The sequence below is a fragment of the Rhinolophus sinicus genome, chromosome 9 (genome assembly GCF_057876585.1).
Source record: "Rhinolophus sinicus isolate RSI-liver-muscle chromosome 9, RSI-T2T, whole genome shotgun sequence".
Lineage (NCBI taxonomy): Eukaryota > Metazoa > Chordata > Mammalia > Chiroptera > Rhinolophidae > Rhinolophus > Rhinolophus sinicus.
The window spans coordinates 33,085,786-33,108,401 of NC_142509.1; the positions used below are offsets into that span (position 1 = coordinate 33,085,786).

Sequence of the window (22,616 nt, forward strand, 5' to 3'; positions counted from 1 at the left end):
GGGCAAGGTCCCAACAAAATGGTCCCCACGTTAGATGCCAGTTGCAAGTGGGAGCCCCAGACTACTTGTACTTGTGTCTAACTTGGCTACAAATCCAAGTTCAATAATTCACTAGAATGACTCACAGAGCTCTGGAGAGCACTTTATTTGCAATCATCATGTTATTATAAAGGATACAGATAAACAGCCAGATGAAGAGATACAGAGAGGACAAGGTCAGAAAGGGTCCTTAGTGCAGGAGCTTCTATCCCCATGGAGTCCAGATGTGCCATCTTCATAATACATTGATATATTTGCCAACTGGGAAGCTCCCCAAGCCTGGTTGTCCAGAGTTTTTATTGGGGGTTCATTGTAGACTCATGACTGATTAAATCCTTGGCCACCTGCTTAAGATCAATCTCCAGCCCCCTCTCCTCTTGGGAGTTAGGGGTGGCGCTGAAAGTTTCAAGCCTCTAATCACATCCTTGGACTTTCTGGCTTGGTCTTTCTGGCATGGCCAACCCCCTCCCCATTGGAATCTAAGAGCCCACACCTCATTAGCACAAACCCAGGGACGGTTGGAAGGGGCTCATTATGAATGCAAAAGACACACCTATCAGGAAATTCCAAGGGTTTTTGAAGCTCTATGCCAGGGACAGGGAATAAAGACCAGATATATTCTTTATTATATGATAGTTGGTATATGTGAAAGTAATAAGACTTTAAGTATAATAGATATCTATGAGGTTAAAACACTTAGATCTGCAAGTATCTTTAAAGCTAAAGCCAGAGGATAAAGGCTTTAGATTTGGCAAGAACGTACTCATGGATGGGAGAATAAAGGTAAGCTGAGAGGAAGACAGTAGGAGACATATATATATTCTCAATAACCCTTTGGAGAGTTTGAAGGTCCAAGAAGAGGTTGGCTTACTACTAGCTTAGGGGACTTTCAGTTCAGCGGGGCAGACACTGTTTCGTGTACAGAGGGAGGTGAGCGAGGTGGAGGATTATGAAAGCAAGATCACTGAATTATGGGAACCAAGGGGCTCTTTCAGAATATGGAGAGGTTCCTCTTCTAAGACCTGAAGGGGCAGGAAAGAACTGGAAAAATACAGAACCGTTGACAGCAATACAGTGTGCCTAAAGCTGGAGAAGAGCAAATATGTTTAATAAGGTACGTCACTTGTGGAGTGAGAGTTCGGCAAGGCGAGACTTTACAAGACTTTCGAAGGATGCGGCAGTCTTGATTTGAAGAGCAGTCGAAGAAGTGAGGGAAAGAGCACAGGGGACCATCCATGGAAGGACGGATCTGGGTTACTCTTTTACACAGTGACCTGATTCTTCAACAGCAATTGCCAGATGACCTCTAGAAGTTTCTTCTAGCATTTTTATTGGAGGATTTGACGACTCCTGAATGAGAACATCTCATCGACAACAGGATGCAACCGAGCTCCACAGCTGCCTGGTGTCTGCGCGGTCTAGAAAGGAAGAAATATATGTGCAAGAATAATATGTATCCTACGTAGTTAAAACCCCTGGTTAAAGGAGTCAGAAAAAAAAGGAGGAAGTGTATCTCAGAGGGTAACTATCACCAAGGATAATTTTGGGGTACTTGCTGATCTTGATAACTAAAGCTGACCCTGGAGTGGGGTGGGGGTTCCTCTAAAGCAGATGACTTTGCCCCCCACCCGCATAGGACATGAGGCAATGTCTTGAGACATTTTTAATGGTCACAACTGGGTGGCATTGAGTAGGTAGAGACTTGGGACACTGCTCAACATCCAATAAGGCACAGGACAGCCCCCTACAACAATGATCTGGCCCAAAATGTCACTAGTACCGAGGTTGAGAAACCCTGTTTTGAAAAAAACCTTGAGAAAGAACCTGGTGGGAGAACCAAGTGTACCTGGCGGCAGGTCTCTTGGTAGGAAGGGAGCTTTGGACAAGTGTGGCAGAACTCTTGGTTGGGTGACCCAACCCCCATCCCCAGTCATCTTCACTCCCTCTTTTTGCAGCAACTTTTAAGTAACAGGTAGTCATGTGACAGTTCTGGTCAATGAAATGTAAGAGAATTTGCTGGATGAAGCTTCTGATAAGATAACCTTGGGTTGGTATCTTCCCCTTTCCATTCTTCCTGCCTGGACCGGGAACCCGCCACCTCAAGGTGCACTAGCCACTTTCAGTGCCACAAGGACTAACACCAACAATGAAAGAGAGTGGAGCCAGAAAGAGCTGGGGAAAGGTGTGCCCGAGGGGACATTTGGCAATGTCTGGAGACATTTCTGGTTGTCACATAGGGGGTGGTGCTACTGACGTCTCGTGGGTAGAGAACAGGGATGCTTCTCAACATCCCACACAACCCAGGGCAGCCCTCACCCACCACAAAGAACTATCCAACCCTAACTGCTAATAGTGGGGATGCTTCGCTCATGGAGAAAGCATGCTGGAGCTGTTGCGAGAGTCCTGGATTGCCTGCCTTAGGGTTTCTTGCAATGGGAAGAAAATGAAATTGTTTAAGCTCCCTAGCGGGGCTGGTACTTGTGGCTGAATGAATTCCAAGTTGCTACAGCAGAAGGAGCCCTTTGATTTCAGCCTGTCACAGGGCACTCTCCAGATGACAATTTCTTTAGATTATCCTTACGGGCACTTTCCAAAATTGTACGGGATGTCCAGCCCCATCTATGAAGCACGGAAAGGACAGCCATTCGGTAGCTTCTTTCGCGAGAAGATACCAACACCAGCGGTCGCCTCCACCCACGTCGCCAGTAGGTTCGGCTGGGTCCAAGATCACAGGCCTAAACGAGGGGTTAGGAGGCATTAGAGGTACGCTTTTTAGAATCAGGGGCCCATTCTCCTCTCAACAACAAAACAATGTGTCCTTATAGCTTAGAGGTCAGGAATTCAAATGTATTCATACAGCTCAAAGTAATTTCTTGGCATGAAATGATATTTATCAAAAATGCTGTGAAAGCTGTTTGTTATTACATACATGAAGGCATCAATGAAACACCTCCTCCTTGCCAGGTCAGCTAAAATATGATGTATAATTGAACTTAATATAATGTTGCCAAGTAGACTACACCCATGGTAGGCAACCCAAGATACCCTGTTCTCTCTTCTCTGTGCTGTCCCAGTACTCTGGTCTTTTTCCTTTTCTTTTGCTTCCATTGCTTTTGTCCCCGACTGGAGGTGCTGAGAGGATACACTAAGATTCCTTCCTGTTCTTGAAGGATAACAGTTTTGGGGGATGCAGGTCTGAAAGGGTAGACAAAACCTGATCTAATAAAAAGCCTGCAGGATAAATGGGCCTATGATTGATAGTGTTATTTCTCAGGGACACACTTCCAAACACCTCTTAGACCTGCTAATAAATCCATGCTTTTCCTTCTGACCTAGAAAGATGGAGGCCACTCAGGAGCCTGGCGCCTTGGTCGTCCTTTCTCTGTTCCTTCTGGGTGACATTTTCTCCTGCCTCCCTAGGGTTTTGCTCCTGGAGACAGCGGGAGGTGTTGTTGGCTAGCACCTTCCCCCTTCGGTTTCACAAGAGGATAATGAATCATGACCCCGCGGGAGGAGAATCCAGGTGGCAGAGAGTGTTGGAGGCAATCAGGTTAAGAAAAAAGGGGGTGGGGTGGGGTACGGTTCGGGGCACCTGGTTTTCTGGAGCTGGGTCAGTAGGAAGTCCCTCACAATCGCATCTTCAAAGTTGTAATTGACCGTCCAGAAGATACAGAGCTGCTGATACCGTCTGATCAACTCCAGGACCGTCCGGAAACCTTCCGCGGTGTCAAAATCTGCCAGCCCACTCCCTTGCTCCCAGGCGTAGATGGTGAGCAGCTCCAGGGCATACTTGGGGGGCAGAGACCCCTTTTTCTTCAGTTTCTTTTCACACTGAAGGAAAAAGGGGAGTGTCAGACAATAGTGGTCAAGGCAGGGAGGCGCGAGCTGCTCAGCGAGAGCCCCAGAAACTTCACATTAAGGACCACTGGGGCCACAGCAGGATACCCGAGTCCCGAGACGCAGTGCAGGTGGGACTGGGCTATGGAGCAGTTCACGGGCAGCCCGCGGAGGTTTCTTTGTTGTGATTTGACCGCGTAGGACTTCCTAGATTTAATACCATTGCCACCATTTACTAAAAACCTATTGCCTGCTCATTTTGGGGCCAGCATTTTGCCTGTGCCATTCCTAATCCCCCCAACCACCCTACACAGCCCGCATGCTGATGGCCACTTTACATGAAGCCAGGGAAGTGAAGTGACTTGCTCAAGGTCACCCCGCAGCCCTGAGCCCTCTGAGCAGGGGAACCGTATCTCTCATTTTCGGGGATGGGGACCACACGGAGCTCAGTCTCCACCTCAGGCTTCTGAGCTGGACACAGAAAGGCGATACTTCAGGCGAGAGCTGATCTTGTGCTGGACGTTCGCTGTCATGAAAATACTCAGAAACTACCCCGTGTGCAAGACAGCTGATGGACGTGAAAGCAGGCGAACCCATACTATAGGAAATGCAACCCCTGGTACCACCTGTAGCTTCCACCTGCCTTCCAGGAGCTAGCGTTTCTGTCTGTTTGTTATGGGCACCGAGCACAGGCCAGTCAGGCTGGCGACTTGTTGGCACGCACACCCCAACTTCACCTGCCCTTTGCAGACAGGGTAACTTAGATGCCTGCAGAATTCTTTGGGTGTGGGAGTGAAGGCACACTAACCCCATGTGGCAGCTTTGATGGTAGGAGCTGCTCTCCACCCGGCCCAACTTAATGGGGTTAGTGATGGGAATTGCACAGAGATCCTCAGAACTAAGGAGGGGACAGCCCCCAGCATGAGAGAGTATGGACCGACATACAGGGCGCTGGCTAAGCCGGTTTCACGGCCGCAGAGAACTGATGCAAATAATAAGTAGATGGCTGGAACAAGGGCTGTCATACCTGTTTGTACCAGTGCTTCACTAGGCGAATTAAATCCTTCAGTTTGGTGGGTCGGGAGATGATAAAGTCACGCTGCAGCTCTGTGAAACAGGTAGAAAATTCTCCCCCCACGATGTTTGAGGACTTATACAGACAGATGAGATCTCTGTAGACCTTGGGGCTGGGGGTAGAGCCAGGTTTCCACTTATCTAGGATGGGAGAGATATATTTAAATTATGCCTTCATATGTATAGAAAGTAACAGGTTTTGAAACATTTTGGATAAATATTTACTTCTGAGAAATTATTTTGAACTCAATTAGTATATTTGAATTACTATGTCTAAGATATTGGGAGCATCTCTAGAATAATGAGATTTTTTTTTTAAATGATGCAGTCTGTATGAGTGCAGGTGGTATTATTAAAGTACTTATCTAGTTTTGCACTGTCCAATATGGCAGCCACCAGCCCATGTGGCTATTTGCATTTAAATTAATTAATGGGAAATCAAATAAAAAATTTAGTTTCTCAGTTGCACTAGCTACACTTCAATCTCTCAATAGCTGTAGAGCAGAGATATAGAATATTCCTATTATCATAGAAAGACCTTTTGGACAGCGCTGAACGGGAGTTTGCTGACTATGGTCCCAGCCTAAATCTGGCCCACTATTTGTTTTTGTAAATAAAGTTTTATTGAAACTGCCATGGCCGTTTGTCAATGTATCGCTTATGGCTGCTTTCAGGTGACAACAGTAGAGTTGGGTAGGTGTGACAGGTACCGTATGGTCCTCAAAGCTGGAAATATTTGCTATCTTGCCATTTACAAATAAAGTTAGCCAACCCCCAACCTCTACTGTTATTTCCTCTCGGAGGGACAAAGAACCATTCAGAGGGAAGGTACCAGAGTCTTCCTGTTTCAGATTTGGAAAATGCCTGAAATAGCGTTGGTTCCTTTTAGTGCTCCATTATGTATCTGTCACCCATGAATTGAATTTCTAAAGGACATTTTTGCCTAAGATTGAAGCTGAACACCCAGGCTTCCTGTCTTTGTCTCAGAATGCCTCCCACAGTCTGTTCTTTAATTTCCTTCACGAACACTTGAGGCATTTTATCTATAAATGTGTACCAGGCACCTGTGTACCCCATTCTTTGATGGGTATTGTGAATGACACCACAGAATAAGATGTGGGTCCTGGTCATCTTGGGGTACTTAAACGAGGAATGAAAATGCATATAGCTGTAAGGTACAGTAAGACCCCCTTATCCATGGAGCATATGCTCTAAGACCCCCAAATGGATGCCTGAAACCACGGATAGTACCGCACTCTATCTACTAGGTATTTTTCCCGTATAGACATACTTTTTGACTGAAAGGGAGCCCTCGTGGGCTTCTCTTTGGCAGATCTGAATTGCCAGCATCACTCCTCCTGCACTTTGGGGCCATTACTAAGGAAAGTAAGGGTGACCTGAACACAAGCCCTGTGACACTGTGACAGTTGATCTGATAATGAAGGTAGCTGCTACGTGACTAACGAGCGGGGAGCGTACACAGCGTGGAGACGCTGGACAAAGGGAGAAGTCACATCCTGAGGAAGTCAGACTGGGATGGGGTGAGAGTTCACCCCACGCTCAGAATGGCATGCAATTTGAAGCAGATGAATTGTTTATTTCTGGAATTATCCATTTAATATTTTCAGACCACGGTTAACCGTGGGTAACTGAAACCGCGGAAAGTGAAATCATAGCTAAAGGGTGGGGCATTCCTATACTGTTGCCATTATTATTGTGACCTGCCGGGGGGTACTGGACCCATGGCCCATTACTAAGTCATGTGTCTTCCCCTCCACCTCCTCCCACCATTATTCTGGAACCCATCTTCCTCCTGCAGATTCCAAGGTGTGGGGAGTCTTACCTAGTGCGTTAAACGCAGGCAGTACATCAAAGTCGACACTTTCGTCGAACTCTTTGGATTTTAGAGAGAAGCTCAGCACCCGGGGAGCCTTCCATTTTGAAATCTCAAACTTCACTTCAAACCTCTCCTGCTGCTGACAGACTTCTAGCTGTTTGCGGATTTCCTTGATGATGTCGCATCTCTCTGTGTTTTGGGAGGTGTAGCTTTTGAGTGAGGTGGTGAACACGACGAGGTCGGCGTCAGAACCAGTTTTCAGAGTCGTGCCTTTGCCGGCCGACCCTCCCTAGGGAGGAAAGGCAAGTTGACATACAGCATTTTCTAGACTGTGAGCCCCTCGTCCCCATGGACTGGCACCAGTCGGGCTAATTAATGACGTTGCCGTGGGTAGGTTCAGAGTTAGGGTCCAGTGAGGGCTGAGACCAAAGCAGGGTGTTTCGTTTTTCACACGAATAGAATTATATGGCTCCAAAGGCAGTTGTTCTCACACCCTTTGAGCTGCTTATTTATACACGAACCACTGATGGGTTAGTTTTATAAATTACCTACTTCTCAAGTCAACTCCCTAAAGATGTCTCCTAAAGCATATGTCACTTTGACCGCCTGTGCCCTGACAGAAATCCAACTGGCTGCAATCATTCTGTTGCAGGTTCTTATCTGTTCCCTGATTCAAACATTTCTTCCTATAGTCTGAGGGTCATTGGGTGAATATTCCTAATTTAGGTACAGGGGTTGGCGATCTTTTTGTAAAGGGTCAGGTAGTAAATATTTTAGGCTCTGTGGTCTTTGTTTGTCGCTTTCACAAAGGCTTCTCCACTTCCTTCCTCCCTCCCCCCTCCCCTTCTTTCCCCTTATTCTTTCCTTCTCCTCCCTCCTCTCTGCTTTTCTTCCTCCCTCCTCTTCCTCCTCCTATTCCTCCTCCCTTTCTGCTCCTTCAACGACTCTGTAAAAATGTAGAAACCAGTCCTAGCTCACGGCCCTGGTTTGGCAACCCCTGCATGAGCTGCCAGGCAGTGGGCAGACTCATTCTATTCTGAGGAGCTCCTTGGCTGCTGGGCTTATTTGCGGGAGAGCTGGGAGGAAGCCCGCTGCAGCACAGAGAACCCTCTCAGTGGCACAATGCTGCGGGTTTTGCTCTGGGCACCACTTATTGCCCTGGTTGCCCCTGGAAAGCTCATTCGATTTTTGTGGAGCGTCTGTTTCTTTTTCCCATGGGGAGGAATGCCTGGCTTTGTGGGTTAGGGGCGAGGGGAGGGTGTTCTGTTTACTGTATACAGATCCTCGGTGAATCCCTGTTCTAAGCCAGTTCATTCACGCAGAGGGAAGCGTGTCAACCCGAGGCCTTTGGGCCATGGACAAGATGGTCTCATCCACTGAATCTCTAGTTCAGTGGAAGAAAACAATCAGACTCCAGTCACTGAAACAAGAAAGAGGCCGTTTTTTGGTGCCATATACGCCCAGCTTAGAATCTGCAGTGGTTTGAATGGTGACCACCCCCACTACCAAAAAAAAAAAAAAAAAAAGGATATGTCTGCTGGGAACATGCAAATGTGGTCTTATTTGGAGAACAGGGTCTTTGTAGATGTAATCAAGTTAGGGATCTGTGTGTCCTAAATCCAATGACAAGTGTCCTCAGAAGAGAAGAGAAAGGAAGAAGACACATGGAGAGGAGAAGGTGATGGGAAGATGGAGGCAAAGATGCTGGTCATACAGCTATAAGCCAAGGATGCTGGCAGCCCGAGGATGCTTACAGAATTGAAAGTGTGTTGTTAATGACTGAAGCTTCCCTCTGTCATCCTTTGGACTCAGCCTCTGGTGGGAGATGAGTATTACAGAGCTCCAGACACTGCTCAGCGCCCTGCCAGTGACACGACTTTGGAGAAAGGCCAGTGCTTACCTTGACAGCCTTCTGAACTTTTGTAGTTGAATATCTGAAGCAATTTTCTTTAAGGAAGCTACAGATGATGTCAACAGCTTTATGGATCCGATTGAGGAAAGCTTCGCTGGGTTGGAGGAAGTCCTTGATGAACTTATCCAGACGATGGCCTGGGGTTTCCTGGAGTGATGCTGGCTGGGGAAGGTAGAAGACCCCCACTGTGAGCGCCCCTCACTCCCCTGCCAGCCCCAGGCTTTCTCCCCTGCCTGGTGGGGGTTGGAGCGCTGCCCACCTCTCCCTCGTGCTCTCCAACCCTCATGCTGGTACCTTTGTGGTCTTCACTTCTTGCAGTGACATATCCCAGGAACATACCTGAGAGTTTAAGGTGGTACCCAAGATCCCCCCCCCACACAAAACTCTCTGAGTTGCCCCCCTTACTCCCTAGGAGAATTCTGGATCCTTCTCCTGATGGATTTCTTCATGCCCTTGACTCCAAACTGCCCTCTGGTTTCCACAGCCAGTTGCAGCCTCATCTCCTGATGGCCAACACCTTTCAGCTTCCCTAGTGCTCTGTTCCTCCCTGAATTTCCTGGTTCCTGTAGCAATTACGGGTTTCTGATGATCACACTGACTTCTTTTTCAGGTTCTAGCAGCCTCTGTGAAACACGCTGCGACCAGGTGGATTGGTTTCCCAGGGCTGCCGTACAAATTACAACCTGGGGGGTTGGGGGGTTTAAAACAACAGAAATTCATTCTTTCACAGTTCTGGAGACTAGAAGTCCAAAATCAAAGTGTGAGCAGGGCCGTGCTCTCTCTTGAGGCTCTAGGGGAGGATCCTTTTTTTTTTTTTTTTTTAATTGTTTTCATTGGGAAAGAGCCATGGTCATTTGTTACATGTTGCTTTCATGCTACAATGGCGTAGCTCCGTGGCCCATGCAGGGATCGAATTGGCAACCTTGCTGTTGTCAGCACCATGCTCTAACCAACTGAGCTAACCGGCCACCCCAAGGGAGGATCCTTTCTTGCCTCTTCCAGCTTCTGTTGGCCCGCAATCCTTGGTGTTCCTTGCCTGGTAGATGCATCATTCTAATCCCTGGAGCTGTAGGCACATGGCCTTCTCCCCGCTGTACCTATGTTTCTGTGTGTCTTCTTATGTGGGACCCATGCGAACCCGGGATGACCTCATCTTAACCAGTGACACCTGCAAAGAATCTATTTCTAAAGAAGGTCGTATTCTGAGGATCTGGGTGGACATGAATTTTGGGGGACCGTGTTCAACCTTCAACACCAGGGGAGGCTGCTGCTGCTCTCGCTAAGTGTGGTGAAGAGAGGGCTGTCCCAGGACCAGAGGGCCTGTGAGTTCAGTCTCAGGGGACAGTTCTCTAATCAAATGGGACTGTGGAGGGTGGGAGCCAGTCACTCCCTTGTACCTGTAGTTACTTATGAAAAGCAACCATATTCTGGTTTCTAAAACGGCTCTGACAGCTACACAGAAGCACAGTTCTGTCCTCTTCAGTAGGAAAGTTTTGGCGATTGGGGTCTGCTCCATGTACCACAGGGAGCAACACCTTGCCTGACACTGTTTTCCTCCCTTTTCCACTTACTCATGGTCAGTCTCCCCTGCAGACCTCAGTCTGCGAAGGCAGCTTGCTTCTCACTTGTGGCAGGTAGAATAGTGACCCCCAACCCCAAATGTCCACGTCCTAACTCTCCAGAACCTGTATGTTCTCATATATGGAAAATGGGACTTCACAGATGTGATTAAATTAAGGATCTTGAGATGGGGGGATTGTCCTGGGTGACCCAGGTGGGCCCAATGTCATCACAAAGGTCCTTATAAGAGGAAGGCAGTAGGGTCAGAGCTAGACAGAGAGATTTAGGGCTGGAAGCAGAGGTCAGAAGGAGAGAACATACTGCCTGGCTGGCTTTGAAGATGGAGGAAGGGCCACGAGCCAAGGAATTCAGATGCAGGCGGCCCCGAGAAGCTGGGGAAGACCAGGAAACGGAGTCTCCCCTGAGCCTGTGGACATCTGGTTTCAGGACAATGAGACTGATTTTGAATGGCTTACCTCCAGAACTTTAAGGTGATAAATTCCTATTATTCTATGCCCTGAAGTTTGTGGCTTTCTTCCTTCCTTTTCCTTCCATCATCTCTCTCTCCCTCTCTCTCTCTCAATAAGAGAAAACGAATACACTGCTCTGTGCAGATGCTGTCCTTTCGCTGGTGAGCACAGACAAGACGGCTGGCTTAGGGGAGGAATGCTCAGCTTGAAGGTGAAGGTCAATCTTTGTTGCCCCAGACATAAAGTGGGCCTCACCATTGCCCAGAACAGTGTCCCCTTGACGGCAAATTCATCACCAGTACTGCCTCTCCCACAGGGCAGAATATCGTGGTGTGTACATGCCTGTGTGTGCACGTGTATGTGTGTGTGTACAAGTGCACCCTTCAGTGCCTGGACCTCCTTATGCAGCCATTCCTTAGCCTGGATCGCCTCCAACAGCTGTAGTGAGAGGGATGGTCTCAGACTTCTAGAAACAGGTGAAAGGGGGTAACAAATCAAAAAGGGCAAATGTGGGGATCACAGGATAGTTTAGGAGAGGCATGAGCACTAAATGCAATGTGTGCTCCTGGGCTGGAAAAAAATGTCTGTCAAGGCCATTCTCAGGATGACTGGACAAATCTGAGAGCGGATCTTATCAGACGCCTGGCATCCAGCAAGTCCTCACTTAACGTCGTCATCGGTAGGTTCTGTGACTTGACTTTACGTGAAACAACACACAGAGAAACCAGTATTCCCACAGGCTAATTGATGGGAACAAGAGCTAAGTCTCCAGGCATCTCAGCGACGAGTCCCCAGGCATCTCAATTATGTCAAAACGACGTTATTTGAGAAGCTGCTGTGTGCTAATCTGAACCTCTGGAATTTGCCCACTGCACATAGTTATTGGAGAGAATGTCCTTGTTCTCAGAAATGCCTATGAAAACATTTAGGGTTTGTAAAGAGAAGAGCCGTCTGGCAGCCGACTCTTAAAGAGCTTGGTACCCACAACAATGGCAATAATGATGGCAGTGAGACGTGTGTACACACACACACACACAGACTGTCATACACAATGTGGGCAATGTTAAAACATTTGGGATTCTGTTACTAGGTGAAGGGCACACAGGTGTTCACTGGCATTATTGCAACTTTTCTATACATTTGAAAGTTTCCAGAATAAAATGTTGGGGGAAAATATATTTTTTAAAAAGTTGTCTTAGGACCCTGGGAAAATCGACATCAGGGAGTAAAGACCAGGAGTCCAGGGAAAGTAGGGGCGAGGGGTGGAAAGTAGGCCCAGGGACCACTTGTCAGAGCGTTGAAATCCTTCTGGATCCAGTTAGGGAATTTCCTGTTCACGGTCCTATTTCCTGTTCCTTTACTTCCAGGGCCCCATGAATTTGGTTAAGTCCATTTACATTGGCCCTCAAATTTCTGTGCATATGGGATGTACATCCTGCCTCCCATGATTTGGATGTAAATTGGTCCCATGTCTGTGAAATGTGGAATTTAGTTGACCTATCTGAGCGCAGTAATGCATTTGTGTCCCCGACCCCACCCCTGCCCATGACCCCCAGGAATGCTGAATGGATTCAGTAATCTAACCTGAGCATGTTTTGTTGGGTTGCCCTTCTCTGATAAGCTCTGAGAGTGTCGATAGATTTGTTTCTCCTTTATCGGATGGCAGGGAGGGGCGGGGAAAGTCAACGCCTCCAGTGCACAGCCAGCCCTGCAACTAGTCCTGTCCCCGGCCCCACTTCTCATTCTTCCCCTGCACGCCTGCTTGAACGGAGCTCAGAGCCTGTCTTGGCATCTGCAGGGGTGACTGCCACCCCCTTCCCTTGGGCTCTGCTCCAGTTCATCTGTGATCACCTTCCCACCTGCTTTCTCTCGTAAAAATTAATTGAAATCTCTCATCTGCAGCTGCCTGCCCCCTTTGCTCTTTGTTCAATTTTGTACTTTGCCATCATTTTAATGGAAGGGGAGGCCCCCAATGGTGTGTTATGGGTTGAATAGCATCCCCCTAAAAGATATGTTGATGTCCCAACCTCCAGTACCTGTGATTGACTGTGACCTGATTTGGAAATAGGGTCTTTGCAGATGTCAGCGAGTTTGGCTAAGGTCATATTGGGTTAGAGTGGGCCTTCATCCAATGACTGGTGTCCTTAAAAGAAGAGGACAGAGACACAGAGATAGACATACATACAGGAAAGATACAGTGAAGACACAAAAGAGAAGGGCATGTGACAACGGAGGTAGAGGTTGCAGTGGTATTGCCACAAGCCGAAGAGTGCCGGCCACCCCCAGAAGCTGGAAGAGGCACGAAGGACCCTCCCCTGGAGCCGTCAGGGGGAGCCTGGCCCTGCCAACACCTTGGTCTTGGACTTCTAGCCCCCAGACCTCTGACAGAATACATTTCTGTTGCCTTAAGCCCCCCCAGTGCATGGGACTTTGTGATAGCCCCTAGTTTGCTGACACATGGTAATCTGGGTCAGACTGCAGTCTAGGTGTCAGGAGGGTCCTCTCCGCAGCGTGACACGAGCTATATTTGGAAAGACCTCTCACCAGAACATTCCATGATGGTCCGGGTGACTCATTCAGGCAAGACAACCACATTTCAGCTTCTTCTTTCAGCAGTTGCCAGCATGTGCTATCTTTGCTCACGTTATTGGTTGGGTCCGTTGGATCCAAGATCACTGGCCTAGGAAATCCATTAGATCACAATCAATCAATCAATCAATCAATCAATGAAAATCAGTCAGGCTTCTTGTGGGAGGAGAAATCAGTTTTGGGGAAAGAGATGTAGACTGGGCACCTGTTAACATGGATTTTAACTCCTATGGTTCCTCTCAATTGCTGAGCCACTTGATCTAACATGTCTAGCCTCTCTGGTCCTGTGTTCTCTGCTTGATGGAGATGTTCCATTAGTAACATAGTCGAATGGTCTCTTCTTGCTGACCTTTCTTCCCTCTCGGCCCGTTCCTTCTAAACGGGAAAGAACCTCTCAGGTGTTTGTTTTGGGGACAAAATGTGACAATGGTTTGGTATGTGAAAAAGCATCGCTCAGGTTTCTCTCCGTCAGACAGATGTGTGTTCCTCTCCCTACCCACTGTGGTTGGCATTCTTTTGGGGCCTGCTTGGCTGGGAAGCATAGGGCTAAGGCATCATTCCAAGGGGGTACAGTTTGGCATGCAAGTGAAGAGGTAGAGAGGGCCAAGGGAGGTTGGGTACCTGGGTGACCGGATCTGGCCCAGCACAATATTCCGGACAGTCTCATCCTCAAAGTTGTAATTGACTGTCCAGTAGACACACAGCTGCCTCGACTGTTTGATGAGCCCCAGAACCGTTCTGATGCCTTCGACTATCTCAAAGTCTTCTGCTCCGCACCCCTGTTCCCAGGCATAGACTGTGAGCAGCTCCAAAGCATACGAGGGCAGCAGGGGTAGAGCCCTCAGCTTTTTCTGGCACTGTGGGAGAAGAAAGGGGCAGTGACTAATTTGGGGACCCAGGTTCTCCCATGCCAGGGGTCTGCAATCAAGAAACTGGACGTCTATAGAAAGCCCCTGCCCCCCAACAGTGACTAAAATGACATCATGTTTAAAATTCGATGAACTGACAATACCAAGCATTGACAAAGCTGTGAAACACCTAAAAGTGTTGCTGATGGGAGTGTAATTTGGTACAAACATTTGGGAAAACTACAAACACTGCTCAACTTACCATGGGGTTGCCTCCCCATAAAACCATCATGAGTTGAAAGTATCGTACGTCAAAAATGCATTTAAAACCCCTAACCTACCAAACATCCTAGCTTAGCCTCGGCTACTTTACACGTGCTCAGAACACTTACATTCGCCCACGGCTGAGCACTTATCTTACGGTTCATCTCAAGAGTCATTGCCTTTCTCTTCTTCCCACCAGAAGTTGGAGACAGATGGGCATTTTGTAGACATGATAGGATGCAAGCCCACAAAACACAGTATCCAAAACAGGGCTGGCTGCACAGTGCTCTGTAGGTGTCGCTTGTTGGCCCTTGTGATTACGGGGCTGACAGAGCTGCGGCTCAGGCACTGTCCAGCATCACGAGCGAGTATGGAGCCGCATATCGCTGGCCCGGGCAAGATCAAAGGTCAAAGGTCAGAGTGTGGTTTCTATGGCATGCATAGCACTTCCACACCATTGTAAAGTCAAAAAATCTTAAGTTGAACCATCGTCAGTCAGGGATCATCTGTATTTGGCAGTATTTACTAACGTTAAATATGTATATATTCACCATTATTTACACACACACACACACACACATACACACACACACATATATATATATATATATGCTATGTGCAGGTGTATACACACAGGTACACATACCTTATAACCCAGCAGTTCCACCCCTCCATATTTACCCAAGAGAAAGGAGTGCTTAAATTCACAAAAACACATGTGGGGGACTATCCATACTAACCTAATTCATAATCACCCCAATTGGGAAACGACCCGAACGGCTATCAGCAGAATGGATAAATGTGTGGTACTTGAATACAACAGAATATTACAAAACAATGAAAACCACCACCACGCACACCAACATGGACAACTCTCTCAGATATAATGTTGAGTCAAAGATGGCAGACACAAAGTTGAGTATGACTCCATTTGCATCAAGTTTGAAAACGAGCTAAGTGAATTTCTGGAGACAGCTCTTAGGATAGTGGGTCATTTGGGGGAGTACTGTGTTTCCCTGAAAATAAGACCTAGCCAGACCATCATGTCTAATGTGTCTTTTGGAGCAAAAATTAATATAAGACCTGGTCTTATTTTACTATAATATAAGACTGGGTCTTATCTAACAAAATATAAGACCAGGTCTTATATTAATTTTTGCTCCAAAAGACGCATTAGAGCTGGTGGTCTGGCTAAGTCTTATTTTCGGGGAAACACGGTATTAACTGGGAGGGGTCTGGAGGCAGCCTGCTGCGGTACAGGAAATGTGCCCTATTTTGATCTGAGTGTTGCTTAATAATATATAAAAACGCATTGAGCTATATAATTAAGATTGTCATACTTTACTGGATGTAAATTATCTCGGTAAAAAGGAAATGGATGACAGCCAGAGATAGACAATTTGAAATTTACCTGTTGATACCAGTACTTTACCAAGAGGATCAAATCCTTCAGTTTTCTGGGATGGTTGTTAAAAAAATTCTGCTGGAGTTTTGTGAAGCAGACTGAGAATTCGCCAGGGCTGGCTTTTGTCATATCCAGGGATCTTTTAAGCTCTCGATAGGTCCAGGGGCTGGGCTTCTCACTTAAACCTGGAGTGAAAGAGAAACATGACTTTTGGCATTCACACAACCTGGCCTCAGTGAGGTTGGGTGTGGTGTAACACCAAAGAGGCAGGTGGATTTACATAAAAGGTGAAGGGTGGCTTGCCCTGCTTGATAATAAAATGCGGTCTAAAATGACCATCATGCAAAAGATATGGTGCTGGCTTAAGACAAGATCAGCGGAACCAAACAGAGGAAACAAGAAACACAATTATATAAATAAAAGCGGGGGGGGAGTTCCAAATTAGTAGGAAAAAGATTTTTTTTCCAAAAATGATGTTGGCACAGTTGGCATATACTATGTTTCCCCGAAAATAAGACCCAGCTGGACAATCAGCTCTAATACGTATTTTGGAGCAAAAATTAATATAAGACCTGGTCTTATTTTACTATAATATAAGAATAGATCTATAATATAATATAATATAATATAATATAATATAATATAATATAATATAATATAATATAATATAATATAATATAATATAATATAATATAATATAATATAATAAATATAATATATAATATATAATATATATAATATAATATAATATAATACTGGATCTTATATTAATGTCTTTTGCTCCAAAAGACATATAAGACCTAGCTGATTGTCTGGCTAGGTCTTATTTTCAGGAAAACAGGGTACATAAAGGGCTTAATGTACATGGGATAGCACTCAATAAATGTTGTTATATTGTTACTGGAAGCAAATAAAGTCTATATATCACGTGTAACATATTCTGCCATTGAGCCCATCCAGGGAAGTTCTAGTTCAAACAGTCCTGGGTGCAGGCTGAGGAGGCAGGCGAGGTGAAGGCAGGGCCCTGGAGGCTGGGAATGGAGGCCAGTGGACAGGCATACTCCCCACAGAACTGCACCCTGTGAGGTAGGGTGACACAGGGCCGTGACTCTCAAACTGGGGTGCCTATCTGAACCCTGCTGCCTAGCTCCTCTGGAACACAGGCCCACCCATGCAGATGAGTCTCTGAGTTCCAGATTAGTTCTGGAGGAACTCTGACACCCAAGTGGAGAGAGCTTGGGCCTCTGTATTGTTTACTAAGTTCCCACGTGATTCTGATACCCAGTGAAGTTCGAGAACCGCTTGTTTCGGCGTGAGGAAAGCAAATGTAACGGGGATGGCTCTAGGTCACAGAATTTTATCAAAGGGTTTCCATTCACACTAGCTGAGCTCCACTGTTTATAAATACATTTAGAGAAACACCGGGAGCCAGGAGCCAGATTGTTCTTTTCATTCCCCCCCAAAGGGTGTTTACGGACTTCCTAATATTAGCCAGGCATGGTGCTGGGCGCTGGATGTGCACAGAGAGGTTGAGGGAAAGAATATTCTATCCTGTTCAATAATAGTAACAATATAACAACATTTATTGAGTGCTATCCCATGTACATTTAAGCCCTTTATGTACAGTGAAATATGCAAGCCTCACAAATAACTTACATAGGAGGAGCCTGAAACACCAGGAAGTCAGGTAAATAGAAGAATCCTGCTTTTTAGGTCAAAGACCCTGGGGAGAGAGCAGTGGTGGCACATGGCAGGGGAGAGAGACCTAGAGTTGAAGGAAGTCAGCCTAGAGCTGGTGTGGAGAGTAGACCACATTAGTTAGGCTAATATTTAGTAAAGAAATTAATTTAAGAATTCCCTAGAAGGTTACTTTTCTCAGCAACTATTATTTCCTTGTAGAACAGGGATCTTAGTTTGGAATGTGCAGCTCTACCACCATCTGGTGGCAGCTCTGGATGCCACATAGGAGGAAGAATTTAGATCTCACACCATCCTTGCATGATGGGGTGAACCCAGCAGCGGTTGCTGTGGCCCAGTCTCCAATCATCGTGCTCTGAACAAAAGGAGAGCACATAGCATTTCCTAAGGATTCTGAGTCACACGTTGTCTCTTTAGCTTGACTCTTTAGTTTGAGGCAGGCGTGTACTCTCAACCTCATTGTCCTACAGGGCATGCAAGCTAGCTGTTTCTAGTCCGATCGTACAGTTGGCAAAAGTGGGTAAGTAGTGGGACAAGGAAAATAACTCAGGGCTGCCTACCTTCCCCACTGGTGCATTCTTCTCTGAAATCGGCCATCTGTCTGTGAATGGGAACCATCAAGGTGTGTGTGTGTGTGTGTGTGTGTGTGTGTGTGTCTCCACCTTGAAGGTACCCTGGCCTGGGACCAAAAAGCCCTGGGCTTTCATTCTAGCTCTGTCAGTAGCTGACTATATGACCCTGGGAACATTCCCTTCCTTTGGTTTCTCCATTTGCTTAATGAGAGGTTGAATTTGAGCTCTGGCATTTAAGTGTGTGATTGCATGTGACTGCGCTTGATCCATCCATCCACTCATCCATCCCCTCACCTACACATCCATCCGTCCATGTTACCCATGGAAGGTCCTTGCCTCGATGTTGACCTGGTCAGAAGATTCCACATGCGCCCAGCTGAACTTTTCCCAGATTTCTGTCCCATCCTCTTTCTCTAACCAAGATATATTCTGGTCTAAATCCTCAAGTGTGGTCTGTGGACCAGCAGCAGCATCATGGGGCTGGTTTGAAATACAGAATCCTGGGCCCTGCCCTCCGTCTCTTGAATTAGAACCTACATTGTAACAAGATTCCCAGGTGATTTGTGTGCATATCACCATTTGAGAAGCTCTGCTCTAGACTCTAGAGTCTAGAACATTTTTTCCAAAGTCAGTTAGGAGTTGGGGGAGATATTCTAGAGAAGAGAGTAAGCCCAGGGTAGGAGGGACCTCCTCTCTTGAAGGCTGACGGTCCCCCGCTTTGGAAAGCACCTGGGGTATCTATTCCCTCCCCAGCCTAGAGGACCACGTGGCTATCCACCACCCCTTTCTTTGACTTTTCTCTGTCAACACACCCCTCCAGACCCCTGCTCCCCCCCACACACCCAGGAGGGCTCACCCAGAGCGTCGAAGGCAGGCAGCACCACAAAAGTGATGCTCTGCTCTGTTGTGGACAGCTGGATGAAGAGCCTACCGCGGGACATCACGATATCCATCTTGGCTGCCAGCTTCCTTTCAAGCTGACAGTGTTTCAGCCAGTTACAGATTTTGCGGAGGATTTCGTATCGCATTTTATTCTGATCCGTGAATGTTTGAAGGTCACTGACGAAGATGACGAGGGTACCATTGGAGTGGCCCCTTAAGACAGTTTCCCGGCCATAGGAGCCACCCTGGCAGTGACAGAAGAGCAGATGTGAGGCTCTGGGGTCTTGGGGGTCACGGGGCACCCCAGTAGGCAGTCGTTATTTCTCAACATGAGCAAAAGCCTACAATGTCACCATAGTCTTAAAACTGAGTTGCGGATAGCCACTTGTCTACCTGAAGACCGAGATGCCCAGAGCAGCACTTTTCATACTTGCCCCCACGTGAAGGCAATTCCAAAGGTCATCTACATGAGCACGGACAAATGTGGTATCCACACAATGACAGTAACAACACCGGCACACAACAGAAATGTCATAAACAGTGTGGGTCAAAGAAACCATACCCTCAAGCCTCATAGTACATGAGGTCATTTACAGGGTGACCAAGCTGTCCGTTTTCCCCACTGTTAGCACTGAAAGGCCCATTTCCAAGAAAACCCCTCGGTCCCAGGCAAAGTGGGATAGTTGGTCATCTTACATTTTTATACAAAATAAAAAACCCCACAACACTAATCTATGCTGTTAGAAGTCAGGAGCGTGCCTGCCTGGGGTTGGGGGTAGTGACAGGATAGGGGGCCCAGGGGATTTTGGGGGCTGGGAATGTTTTTTTTCTCAATCTGGGTGTAGGTTATACACGTACGTTGTTTGAGGGAACCCATTGGGCTGCACATGTAGCGCTGTGCACTTTTCTTATGTTTTGTTTTAATTAGAAAAAAGTTAACAGTATTAAAAGGCAGGATGGTACAGTGGGTAAGGGTGCATGCTCCCACCTGGGCTTAACTCCCAGCTCTGATGCCAGCTATTGAATAACTTCCCTGTGCCTCAGTTTCCTCATCTAGGCAAGGCAGGAGACACCAAGTGTCCAGGTGTCTTTAGTGGTGGGGCTAGTGGGTGTGTGTAAGGGCAGAGGCCAGAAAGCATTGTGGCTGCAGGGAAGTGGGGTGCCAGCGCTGGGGAGCATGGGGGTGGGCTGGGAGGTCGCTAATGTCCTCCCCACCCCAGGGTCCTGGCACCTTCCCAGTGCCCTTTCCTCCCCAAAGGCTGAGAATGTTCAGCCTCAACTCTGGGGTTTGTACCCCTAACACCAACCATTTCTAACTGATGAGGGCCCCGGCCCCCTCTTGCTGTTGGAAAACCACAGAGCAACCTTTTAGATAGTTTTACTGAAGTCCTCCAGCCTCAGTTTACTGCTAAAGAAGGAGAGAAACCATAACAGTGAGTAATCACAGCTAATTTACTGACCACTAACTCTGTACCAGGGCTTGTACTAAGAACATTAGATGTTTAAGCTTCATAACACTTTGAGATGGGTATGGTTCCTCTCCCATTTTATAGATTCAGAGACTGAAGCACAGAGAGGTTAAGCCACCTGCCCCAGTCACACAGTAGTAAGGGGCAGAGCCGGCTCCCAAGTCTGTGCTCCTAAACTCTACACCATAGCCCATCCTCTCACTTGAGGGTGGGAGGACAAGATGATGAGCCCGGCACCCAGGGCCTGGCACACAGTAGGTGCTCAGCCCCAAGTCACTCTGCCTTCCAGTGGCCAGTGAATCTCCTGGCTCCCAGATGCCCTGACCCCCGCCCTCTGCTTACTTTGACCACATCTGTCACCAGGAACTCCTCGGCTTCGTGCAGGGCGGCACAGATGGTGTCCACTGCATTGTCGATCTGTTTCTGACAGCCTTCGTAGGGCCTCAGGAATTTCTGGATAAACGCTTCCAATTCCTGAGTAGGCCTTGAAGTAGGTATTGAAGTAGGCACTGAGGATGGTGCCAAGTTTCCCATTGCTCCTGCTGGCTGCTGAGGTGACAGCTAATGGCAGAGCGGGAGACAGAGTGGAAAGAGGATCAGCTGAGCTGAGAGCCAGGAAACTGAAACTCATGGAACCAGGAAACTGAAACTCATGGAACCAGGAAACTGAAACTCAGGAGCATTCCTAGCTGATTAGCTCAGTCCAGAGTCCTGCCCGCACCTGCAGCTGTGCTTATCCAACCACCTTTCAGCTGCTCCCAACAAGTCCTTGTGGTGAAACACGCAGCCTCTGGAGCCCAATTATGAGGACTTGATACTCGCTAACACCTATGTCCTTGAGCACATTGCCTGCCCTTTTTGTGCCTCAATTTCCCCATCTGTAAGATGGGGATCACAGTGCTACCTCTCCCATTGGGATAATACGAGGATGAAATATCTCTGCAAAGTGCGTAGAACAGGGTGCAGCACATGGCAAATTGTATATAAGGGTTTGTTAAGCAAATACAATTTCACAGGGTGCAGAGGTCGTTTTTGAGGGTTTTTCTCCTCCTTCCTGTTCCCAGTGGCCTGAGAACTCAGGTTCAGTGACAGCGATGAGGAGAAAGAGACCCGAGAGGTGACTAACTTGCTCAGGGACACACGGAAAGCAGGGTGTCATGCAGGGTCTCTGGTCCCGCTCCCCACATAAGAATGCAGAACATGGTGAGGCCAAAAAGGAACACCCACGGAGCCATAGATAGGGGAGTCATACCACTATATTCTTGCTAGTGGTATCCGCCTCTGCAATTTGCAATCCACAATCCCCCATTTGCTGCTAGCATAGCCACGGCAGTTATATTTGTAGCCAATGGTTCACTGGTTACAGCTGACGGCCAACTAGCCACAGCTGATGGCCATCCAATCACAGTCGATGGCCATTTACTGAGTCAGCACCTTTCCACGGGAGGCCGAGAGCCTGGAAACTGCCCTCCACACAGGGGCTGACCTGGACTCAGGTTTCATCTCTGCCACTGGGCAAACCCAGGTCCCAGAGTGGTCAGCGGGCGGGAGCTTCTGTGTGCCCAGGACCTCAGCACACATGGACACCCGCAGTGCCTCATCAGGCACTCACCCCACCCAGCAAGGACAGAAAACAGGCTCAGAAGCATACAGGTCAGAGGGGAGACAGGTGTGCAATTCCTGGGTCCAGAGCTGTGAAAATGAAACTCCCACAGGGCTCCCACTGGCTGCCTCTGTGACACAGAAGGCAGGTGTGGTAAGATTAATTTTATAGGTCAACTTGGCTGGGCCATGGTACCCCGATATTTGGTCAAACGTATTTTAGATCTTTCTGCAACAGTGTTTTTTTAGATGAGGTTAACAAGATCAATGGACTTTGAGTAAAGCAGATACCTTTCTGTGAGCGGGCCTCACCCAATCAGTTGAGGGCCTTCACTGGAAAAAAGATTGACTTCCCCCAAGGAAGAGGGAATTCCACTAGCAGATGGCGCTGCAACATCAGCCCGTCCCTGGACCTTCCTCCTGCCAGCCTGCTCTGCAGAATTTGGACTTGCCAACCCCTATAATAGCACCCGCCAATTTCTTAAAATAATTCTCGCTCTAGATCTAGACACTCTACTGGTTCTGTTTCTCTGGAGAACTTTGCCCACAAAGGATCCT

At 47.5% G+C, this 22,616-nt stretch overlaps 1 protein-coding gene across 1 annotated transcript; it reads right to left on the bottom strand.

Annotated features, from left to right (window-relative positions):
- Positions 1–121: 121 nt before the first annotated feature.
- Positions 122–22,590, bottom strand: OAS2 (2'-5'-oligoadenylate synthetase 2). Its single transcript, XM_019734091.3, is given in 12 exon segments — positions 122–1,372; positions 1,374–1,457; positions 2,621–2,774; positions 3,632–3,870; positions 4,904–5,091; positions 6,794–7,076; positions 8,688–8,861; positions 13,274–13,409; positions 13,940–14,175; positions 15,842–16,020; positions 18,962–19,232; positions 20,799–22,590. Coding segments are annotated over 12 exon segments (2,163 nt in total). The 5' UTR covers positions 20,991–22,590; the 3' UTR covers positions 122–1,345.
- Between the last annotated feature and the right edge of the window lie 26 nt (positions 22,591–22,616).